The sequence below is a fragment of the Halyomorpha halys genome, unplaced genomic scaffold (genome assembly GCF_000696795.3).
Source record: "Halyomorpha halys isolate HHAL.00 unplaced genomic scaffold, Hhal_1.1 Scaffold1218.1, whole genome shotgun sequence".
In the NCBI taxonomy this organism is placed as follows: Eukaryota; Metazoa; Arthropoda; class Insecta; order Hemiptera; family Pentatomidae; genus Halyomorpha; species Halyomorpha halys.
In genome coordinates this window covers 293,701-304,793 of record NW_027106975.1, presented here as the reverse complement: position 1 = coordinate 304,793, position 11,093 = coordinate 293,701, and the positions used below count along the sequence as shown (strand labels likewise).

At 31.2% G+C, this 11,093-nt stretch overlaps 1 protein-coding gene across 8 annotated transcripts in view; it reads left to right on the top strand.

Annotated features, from left to right (window-relative positions):
* Positions 1–11,093, top strand: part of LOC106688842 (regulator of G-protein signaling 7) — a 58,900-nt gene that overhangs the window by 12,025 nt on the left and 35,782 nt on the right. For 7 of the 8 annotated variants that reach the window (XR_010842854.1, XM_067045292.1, XM_014433509.3 and 4 more), the window contains exons 6-8: positions 1,081–1,197; positions 3,885–3,956; positions 9,565–9,606. Coding sequence is in view for 7 of the 8 variants with exons in the window: in XM_067045292.1 (XP_066901393.1) it covers positions 1,081–1,197; positions 3,885–3,956; positions 9,565–9,606 (231 nt within the window). In the remaining variant the exon portion in view is untranslated. The remainder of the gene's footprint in view (positions 1–1,080; positions 1,198–3,884; positions 3,957–9,564; positions 9,607–11,093) is intronic. The other variant, XM_014433510.3, reaches the window with a different exon arrangement.

Sequence of the window (11,093 nt, the reverse complement as noted above, 5' to 3'; positions counted from 1 at the left end):
ATACACTCATATATATACAATGTTCCTTTATAGTGTAATAATCAAAAATAAATAAAATAAAAAGAATTTTAATAGTTTTAACTAATTAAAAATATAAAAGATAGCTTGGGTTCAAATTAAAAACTTTAATGGAAGATTATTGATTGACCGTGTGTAAAGATGAAAGGAATATGGTCCGGGTGCGGTCAAAAAAACTCAAATAGTAGAATTATACTATTTTATTGAGCCAACGTTTCGCCCCACGTTGCAGGGTTTCGTCAGGGCTAATACTATTTGAGTTTTTTTGACTGCACCCGGACCATATTCCTTTCATCATAAAAACTTTAATATTAAATAGATAATAGAATTTTATTTAAATTTTATAACATAATAGACTCTTTTCTCAGTGCGGGTTTCCAGGCAATCAGAAACAGACGACACTATATTACTAATAACACTTAACTTAATTAATAGATATTTTACAAATACAATAAATTCCAGTTAGAAACAAAACTAACCAATTACACATCTTCTGATGATTGATAATTGTTGATATCTTCTTGTCGATGATGCTATATCCAAACTCCTCATAATGGCTTCCAGTTTTTTCCACTTTTAACCGACGGACATCTTCTCACCAGGCCAGCCAAATCAAGAGTCCCTGTTTCCTCTCTTCTATCTTCAATGTTCACTGGTCGATCCAAAAATAATCGATTGTAGTACAATCGCTCTGCTTTATTTGCTATGATTTATGATGTAAATAGTTTTTAATAATTGTTATGTTCTTCTATTTCTTCTTTGATTATTCTTTTTCTATAATTATTGTATAGAAACAACAAAAGTTGAAAAATTTCAATCTATCTCAACACAAACAATTCAACAAACACTTCTGAAGGACGCGGACCGCCATCTTCCTTGTTTTTAACAGCGTATTTATTTTAAACAATGAAAACTGGTTAGCTTGCTTTTTGATTTAAAAGAACAAATAAACAATATTAAAACGATACACATAAAATAAAAACATAACTAAAATCACTTATATATTAATATCAACTATTAATTAAAAAAGAGGATATTACAATAGATATCTTTATTTTACAGGCTGCATATTACTGGCCCTGGCATCATCGACACCCTGACAATGTGGAGTATGCTATATATTTAGTCAAGCGTACTCTACGGAATAAGCAAAGGCACGCTCTCGAAGATTATGAACTGGTGTGTGCTTATAAAACTGTTTATTTAGTAGTATCAATAGTTGTTCGTTTAGTTTATATTATGGGTATTAAATGCATGGCAATGCTCTTGTATTATAATTTATAAAATAATTATTATATAGAACTTTCATTTTCATTATGAAAAATATTTGTCCTCTGTGTGTGCAAAATATCATATGATTATTAATTGTTCTAAATAAGTTAATAAACTATGAGTGGTTTTAATAGCTAATAATTTATACCAGCTATCTTGAGAATTTCATTTTAGAGAAACAACTTGTGCTCAAATTATATTTGAAAAGTGTTTTCAAATTCATAAATCAATTTGTACTAAACCTCCACTGCTCCTTTGATAAAAGGTTGTAGGTCAACATATGGCATCCAGTTTGAAGAAAAGGAATCATGAAACTAATGGGTACACCACAACCCCATTCACCAGTTTAGAAAATGGGAAGCTGACTTATGTACAGAGCAGACTTTTTTATTCATTATTTATTTTTATTATTTTCAATTATTCTTTAATTATAAAATTATAGCATTAGAGTTTTCTTTGTAAAGACTATACCCCAAATTGTCAACAAATAAAATCATCCATGTAATGCCTACCAAACCAATCGGGAAATAAAGAACTATAAGAGTAAGAGGGGAAAAAAGTGTCTGCTGTCCTTTGCTTTTTTTCCTTGACTTTTAGGGCAATTTTTTTTTTTTTCAATTTGTCTACAAAGTCACTGATGGCCTTATGATGATACTTGGTTTTAGAAATAACAATTCATCCATTTTTTTGGTATAATGATTTAGGAACATTTTTTTAACGGTTGTTATTTAAAGATTTAATAAATAATTATGTGGTGGATAGAATTTGGAAGATCATTGATATAGAAATTGAACAGAAGGAATTCGATGTGTGGGTGGTCATAAGAGGATGAGATTTCTATATTTCGCGACTTAGGCTGAATGAGTCCCAGTGAGACAACAGATGTTGAGGTTTTGAGGCTGATCGATGTAGATCACCGGATGGCCATTATCCTTTCTACAGTGTTGAAAACCAAACATACTTCAGTTTGCCTACAGCCCTCATCTGACGGGCGAGCCAATACTGACAGATGCTTGTTCGTAGGGGTCATTTCTTCTCCGAGATATATCTGATGAGAATTCCTCTTGCCAGACAATATCCCAAGTTGAGAATTCCAGCTTACTCTTCCTTTACTGTCTGTCAAACTGTACAACAGGTGGAAGTCGTGGGTCATATTTTTTTTGTCTTCATTGCTTCACCATGTTGAGGTCTCCTAGTTGATCTTAACACATAGACCAGCTCCTATACTGGTCACCAGGGCCACAGTGGATCCACCGTGTGGACGGGGATGCCTCTTCTCTCGACAGACATGCAAAGTAGACCCTGCTCTGCCTTATTCATTCATGCTTCAAGTTTGCCCACTTGAGATTTTAAACATTTATTTTCCATTGTGTTATCTGGTGTTATCTACTTTAAATGTTTTATCTGGACTTCTATTGTGGTTAGCCTTTCTTTTAGCTCAAAACTAAGTTTCCTGTATTTTTCAAGTTTTTCTTTAACTCTTTTAATATCATCATTTACATTCTGTTTACAGCTGGTATTATTTCAGACGGGGATGGCTCATCAGCTTATAGCGTGCTGCACTTAATTGGAATTATCCTTTTTCCTTTTAATGCACTGAGGGTAAAACCAGGGTTTTTTTGTGGTCTATAAGTGCCTCTGTGTCTTTATCTTGAAGTTTGCAGCACCTATTGTGATAAAGTATGCACAATTTACTACAACTCAAGTTGTTTTTATTTCTCTGTTCTCTATGGCATCATCACAAATTGAACTCTGTACCATTTGTGTTTGATGTCAAAAAATAAATATTAGGTACTCATGGGTAATGTTTGCTAACAGCAGCAAGTGCCATCCTATAATACTACTAAGCTTAATTTAATTTAATTTTCTTATTTAATTTGGAATAAATCTCAAATAATAATATGGCTACTTGTCAAGTAAAGCCTGATATTAAATTTGTAAATGAATAAATGAAAAATAAGTAAAAAAATCAACAAATAATTGGTAGTAGAGAGAGATATAGACAGTAATATTTATAATTATAATATTAGTAACAGGTCTTCTGAAAGTATGTCATTCTCAGTAACCCAAGAAAAGAAATATATTAAGACTGTAAGGGATGATTTCAATTTTCTATCAGGTTAGTTAAAGGAGCAGTGGTAACACGCGCCAGTCTACCAATCCACAGGTTGTCAAATCAAATCCCGGTCCCACCCGGGCTTTTTTCAAGCACAAAATAATGCGAAACTCACTGCCAACCTCTCCCCGGGCATTTGTGAGGCCCATTAGCCAATGGGTGGTACTCACAAAAAATAGGTGTGGGAGTGACGAATCCACCCTGCAAAAAAACCACGTCAAGAAAAGCGCGATGTATTTTCTAATACTGGGAATATTACATCCTAATATTGGGAAATACATCGCGTGAGGACTTAGGCCTCCATGGTCTGTTGCCCATAGAATAATAATCAGGTTAGTTAGTATGCAAGACTTTTTAGACCACTGAAAAAATATTTACTGTGAGTAATATTATGAAAATTCAAAATGGCAATAAAATTTGTTTAAGTTTAATTTAGTTTATTCATTAATATTTTTATTATTATTTTATTTTTTTACAGGAATCTTTGACCTGCCTAAAAAGATCTTTAACTAACAAGTGGGATCTTATTACCATGCAGGCTGAAGAACAGGTGATTTATACTTTCTTTTTAACTCATTATGTTTTGTTTTTTCTCCCACGAATTACAATAAAAAATTAGACTAAAAGTAATCATGATCTTCTAATAAAAGTAGTTCTTCCTTCTGTGGCTGCTGTTGCAAAGTTGCTTAACCAAAAAGAAGTTGGTTAGATCTTTACACTTGGTCTACCATATTTACTTGTTCTCAGCCTTATTTTGGTTATTATTCTAGTATTTGACTTTTATTTAAATCACTTCACATTAATCATTACAATACATTAATAATTGAATAATGTTATTAATATAAATCAAATTGTATTGTAGAAAAGTTTATGGAAATTAATAAATTTAAACATGGAAAAATATAGTACTTGTTTATACACTGTATACTTTTATCTTGCTGGTGTTTGATGAAACATGTTATCAATGCCTCTCCTTTCTTGGTGATTAAATTCCCCTTACAATAATGAGCACTTTAGAACAACTTGGTGACTATAGATGAAACTTGTGATCATGCATTCTTATTGGCCTGCAAAAATATTAAAGAAAGTGCTTGTGTTAGATAAAACAATTATTGTCTTTATCAAAACTGTTATCTCCCTAGAAATTTTGGCTGGTAAATTTTCCATTCAGAATAGCATTTTTATTTATTTAGGGTTACAGTCCTACCTTCTACGCCATAACCCCTTATGAAGACCTGAAACTCAGGTCGAAACATCGGCATAAAATAAATAAATATGGTTTTGTTTATTTATGTTGTTCTTTGCTGACCACACCCCCTGATAAACTTCTCCAATCATTTTTATTTATGGTACCATAATAGGCTATCAACCATATCTTGAAAGGGAAATGCACAATTTCTATTAAAATTACTTTTATTTTCTGTTTTAAAATATAATCTCAGAATTGCATCTAAAAATCAGGTTTTGCCTGAGCTCGGTAGAGAAATTTCAATTTCAATATAGTTTTTATTTTGTACTTTTATTTTCAAAGTATACTGACTTTTATTGAAACTTTCATTAAATTGGAATTGTTGTAGATTGTCTAAAACTTGAATGCTTTAGTCAAGTGTTAGGAATGTGTCGCTGATCTGTCCTTTATATGCAATGAATATAGGAATTTTATTTGTAAAGTAGTTCACAAAGTCTAGATCTGTCATATCGGTGAATGTTGTATTTAACATTTGCATTGTGCACATGAAACTTTTGTTTGCTTTTTACAAAGATTTTTGGTAGGAGTGCAAACTATGGTGTTGTAAAAGTCAATAATGTCTGTCAGTAACATGTGACTGAATTTTACTTTCTGTATTTTTGGCGTTCCATGCATAGTTCCTTTAAACGTTTTAAAGCTCTGTCATCTGTGCACAGTATTATTACCCTCACTCTTATGACACCATAAATTCTTGATGACACCAATAACTGTTCTGATTCATGATGTGTACGATCTTAGTTATGTGGACATCAAGTAACTCGATTTTTTGGGATTCGTAGATGTAATCCATCTGGAGGTAGTTCCATATCATTTGAAGTAGAAGTTTTGTGAAGTCCTCTTTCGAGTCGCTATAGGCACAATTAATTCTGTTAGTTACTGTCTGTCATATGTCTGTTGAATACTGTTCATTCAAACAGTTACTGCCTCGAGTACTTGGTCCTCAATGTCGCTGGCAAAAGAGGTGTTGTCTGCTGACGTTGTAGAAAACTGAAGTCTAGAAAGAAAATGGACATCTATATATAGGGCAAGTGCCAGGTGGATTGTGAAATGTATGGGGCTCAGTGTAGGGAAATACGGAAATTTAGTGTTACATTGTAATAAGGATGCTAAATTTAGTCTAGGGAAAATCTGGTGTATATATACAGGGAAGCTAAATAAAATATTAGAGTTTGTCTTTGCAAATGAGGAGGAATAGCTTTGAATGTTAAGGAGGAAAAGGTGTATTAGATGCAAATTTGGATATTAGTTGCATATTAAATAACTGGACACTTGTTCAAACATTATGGAGATTTCCTAGTATCCCTTGATATCACGGTAAAGTTTTTCTTATGTGACTTATATTTATAACTTTATACATATACAATGCACAGCTCAGGGGTGGTTAGGTCTCCGCCCCTTCTGGACACATTTTTAAAGAAATTTAGATGCATCACCTTCGGGTGTGCCTATGTTCAACAAAGGGCGTACCCAAAGGTAATAGTGAGTCATCTTCAATCAGCAACTTTTCAGGAATCATCATATTTTCTAGACTACACATAAATCTATAAAATTCCTAAGATCCCGTGATTCCATTCCTCAGAATACCCATCAGCTCCTAGAAATCCTTTCCCCCCCCCCACTTTGATTGCAGTCGCTTGATTTATGGAGCACTATCTGTTGGGCTAGAGAGGAGATTGATAAGATTCATCTTGGGATTTTCTAGGTGTTCTCATTTCTCCTGTTGGTGTTCCAAGTTTAATTGGCTTAATTTTAATTTCTGATAGCGATACCTCCTTGGTATTTTTATTTTCATAATGTTTAAAACCAAAAAAGCTACCTACATACTAGATCTCCTCAATGTGTTCATCCATCCATTCATTATTACATACCAGGTTGTTCAGGCCACTTTTATTCCATTACCCCAATTCTATTAATTCCAAACTCACCGTATTTCAACAGTGTAAGAATCGCTAAGTGAGCTGTTGTTAGCAAAAGTAATGCCTAATTACTGCAGTATAAATAACCTCTTTGGATTGGAGATAACAGTGTGATGTGATCTTAGCTAGTTGAGTGTTTTTTGTTTTTCTTATCTAGTGTACTAATTGTTATTTTTACTTCCTTTTCACCTTAACAGTTTTGTGTCTATCAGAAAACAGTGTCTATTTCACCTAATATATCAAACAGCATTATGAAACATTAACATTAACATTTAAAAGTGCAAAACTAACTATTCACAAATACAACAGTGCTTGTCTTACCTTGTTACAGTAAAGCAGTAAATCCTTTATTTCAATTTATCATTTATCTGTTTTCACCCTCTACCAAACACAATAGTTAATACCCAAATAAATTATCTGAAGAACTCAGCTTATTCTGGCCATAGTGTAGGGGTGTCCCTAGGACAACCAGGCTGTGGGCCCAACACAGGTCTTAATCGATTGATTTAGAAATGGCCCTCTCATAGAACTGCCTCCTTCAGCAAATCCTTCGTTATTCATGCAACCCCCTTCTGGAATTCTCTTCCCACCTCTGTTCGTCTATCCTCCTCTGTCCATTCTTTTAAACAATACCTATTTCTTTATCTACTACATAATCAAACCTCCATGTCTATGTTAAAAATTTATATAGCCATAATATTGATCATAAAGATTGTGAATATTTACCAAACAATTAATCATCAAGTGTGAATAAGTCATATTCTTAGGGAACTTTTGTCCCAGAATAAAATTATCTTTTTATTTCATGTTTTTTATTGTTTATATTAAGAATTAAAAAACTTATAGAATTGAAATTGATCCTAGAAGCAGATATGGTGGGGAAAATCAAAAATGTTGCTTTTTATTTTTCTAAAAATGATCTTGCTAAAAGGTCCAATGTGACAAATATGGTCAGAATGATCCATCTATGAATAATTCCAAGAACTGATAATTTTGTTTAATGAGTTTAATGCCTTCCATGGCAGTAAAGTTTATTTTAAAGTCCATATTCCTTATTTATTTATTTTTTTGTTTAATTTTAACAAATTAAAACTATTTACTAAATTAAAACTTCAATATAAATTTTATAGCACCTCTGAGAAGTAGAAAATTGTCAACTTTTTATAAAAAAAAAAACATTTACAAAAAAGAATGTAAGAAAACGGATGATTTCATATTCAATGCTCGATAAGTAATTCCATACTGTTTCTTGATCAACAATTATATGAGGTAATTTGACTAGGATCACACCCATTTGCCAATTTTTTCCATACACATTGAGGGATCGAGTATCCACTTCATTTACCCCTGCGGCTAGTTGTGCCTCAGGAGAATCTCCTGACCCCTGAAAAATCCATAGCTAATGAAAAAAAGTCTACAAAAACTAACTTTAGGCTAAGACCAGGAGTTAAAATTTGAGTAACTTACTTCAAAATAAGTTATTAGAATAGCCTAATTAAAGAATCAAACAAACAATATCACTTTTTAATGTTATAGTGATGAGTTTATGATGCATTAAATGTTATTCCATAACATTTTAATCAAAAGCTTACTAACTTTTATCATTAACATTTTCTATTGGTTGATTTAATGTAAGTAATTATCAGAATGTACTTCATGCTGTCAGGTAAGTGGCAAAATTTAATATTGTTAATCACTTTTACTCATATCAATGATGCATTCTCTACTTGAGTGTACTTTTTATGTAAATTTATTTTTACAAGGCTAAAGAATATCAATTAATATTTGTCTTGTACTTTCATTGCATTGTTTTAACTTATTAAATATTTTAATAAGATATTATAAAATACTCCTTTCCTTAAACAAAAGAAAAACATTTATTACTACTGAACTCTTTTATTCTTGGATTGAAATAGTTAATTTAAAGTGTATAGCCTCTTATTTTTTCTGCTTGGATATAGAAGATTCACAGATTACTTAATTTAATAACATTTCCACATTTCATCTAAAAGCTTTGTATTTTAGAATATTTATAGTCATAAACATTACAAAAAAATTGGCATTGAAGCTTTGTAGTTCTTTTTTCAAGTTATGTTAGCCTTATTATCATTGTTAAGTGATTGATTTTTTTAATTACCACATATACTACATGGTTACTTTATCCAGATATTTTTAGCATTTTCAAGTCAAATTTAACTCTAAATTGAATAAAAACTGTACTATTTTAGTTAAAATGCCTGTAGATAATTTCAAAATTCAATATTCTGTTATATGTGCCAACAATGGTGATGTTAACTTCCTTCGGTCATTGGAGCCCTGTAAGATTGCTGTGAACTAGATATAAGTTAATTTATTCTGCAATTTATATGATTAATAATTTGTTTTTTTAGTTTGAGAATGATGGGAAGTTTTCTAAAGAACCATTTCATTAGCGAATTACCAATAGGTTAGATATGAACACCCAGAACAAGCTGAGAAATGACAAAAAAAAAAAAGAAAAAACTGCAAAAGCAATTATACTGTTGGATAAATATAGTTAAGATACTATGTAGCCAAAGAATTACACTAATATACTATTTAGTTTGGTCTTAATTCACACTTTAAATGTCCACATATTTTATTTATTCTGCAAAGAACATGAAACATAAAATGCCATGAATTCTATGAAATTTATTCATAAATTATAATAATTAATTAACTTTCTGAAATGAATTGGGCATTCCAATTAGAATGGGTTAAATTTGACTTAAAATGCTCCTTAAGAAAATTAAATTTGATTTTGATAAAAATCAAACATTGGAATACAACTCTGATGTTAGTTTGAGCCAACTACTAACCAAAATCTAGTTGCAGTCAAATTGAATTAATTCATTAAGTTACTTCTTTGTGCCTCGAATTTAGATTTAACAAATCACACTTCTTTTTTTTTTCTTATTAAGCTGGAAGCCATTCCTTTCCAGTCTTGAATCCTAATCAGTTTTGTTTATATCTAGGCTGAGGATGCTAATAATGTTCAGAAAAATTCAGGGACATGTGTAAGTACTAATTGTCCTGTTTCTAATGTGCCTTCCTCTTTGTGCCTTCTGGTTGAGCTTAATGTTGAATGATGAATGTTTTGTTTTAACTCTGTTCAGTCTTGTTACCATTTGGCATTAATGATAATAGCAAAAGATTTGTTAAAAAGTTTTTCTTCATCTAATTTGTTGTTATGGTTGCTAAAGACTTTAATTAGATTTCCTTAAGTTACATGTCATTTTCAGATCTTTGGGTTTAAAAATATTAATGTTAACTCTAACTTTGAGATTAATAATAAAAATCAGCCAAGTAAAATGAAAATAATACATAACAGCCTCCAGAAAAAACTATAAATCCATCAAATATGAACAGAATAGATTATCTATCATAGAATATCATCTCGTTACCATTATGCTTGAGAAAACATAGATTTTAATACTATAAGAAATGAAAACTAATTTAACTGCTTGTGCAATCAAATGCAGTTCATTCATTGTTGTGCTAGTGGTATAAAAAAAACAGAACTGTTGCTCATCATATTTTGAAAATCTCTAGGCCAACTGACTCAGTTAATGCCGTAAGTGCTGATAGTAAAGTGGTCAGTAATTCTTAATTCCAATTACTTGGGTCATTGTATTAGGGAAATTAAGTTATCTAACAATGTGGATAAAAGCTTTAAATCAGAAAAATATTCCTTAAAATATTTATTAATGAGGCTCAAGAAGAACATTTATAGTGGGCTCCATTTAGTGTAGAAGGGTTTGATGGTATCTCTTTAAGAAAAAAATTACTATTTACTTAATAACCAATATGGCCTCATCCTTTTAAGGAATAATTCCTTTTAGATATCATAACTTTTCCCCACTCACCCATGTAAAAGAACCGTTTGCAGCTTGTAATGATCGATTATAATTTTTTTACTGACCATTTATTTGGTATACTTTCACTCTCCCAGAATGGTTCTGGTACCTCTGGTTCTATAAACAAAGTATGTGCTTTTTCACATATTTAAGATATTGAAAATATTTGTTCTGAAAAAACATTTTTTTATTACAAATGGAGGAGGAGGGAGTGGTGAGAGATGGTTCACTTAGCAAGTTCAAACATTTATTCTTTACCCAATTTAGGAGATTTTAGTTTTATGCCTTTGCACAGGATAATTATTCAAAGACAGTAAAAAATTTAAAACTAAATAATATATGTAAAATTTTCTAGATTTCATTATCTATTTAAACTCACAGTTTGTAAACAACCAAAATTTTTGTAATTAAGAGCAAATATTCTGTATGGATCTCAGTATTGATTTTAAAAAAATAAATAATAAAAAATTCTTAATAAATTTCACTGTATTACACTGAACAAATTATTATGAAAGGAATATGGTCCGGGTGCGGTCAAAAAAACTCAAATAGTAGAATTATACTATTTTATTGAGCCAACGTTTCGCCCCACGTTGCAGGGCTTCGTCAGGGCTAAAAAAGATACAAACAAAAGTTACAAAAGGAAA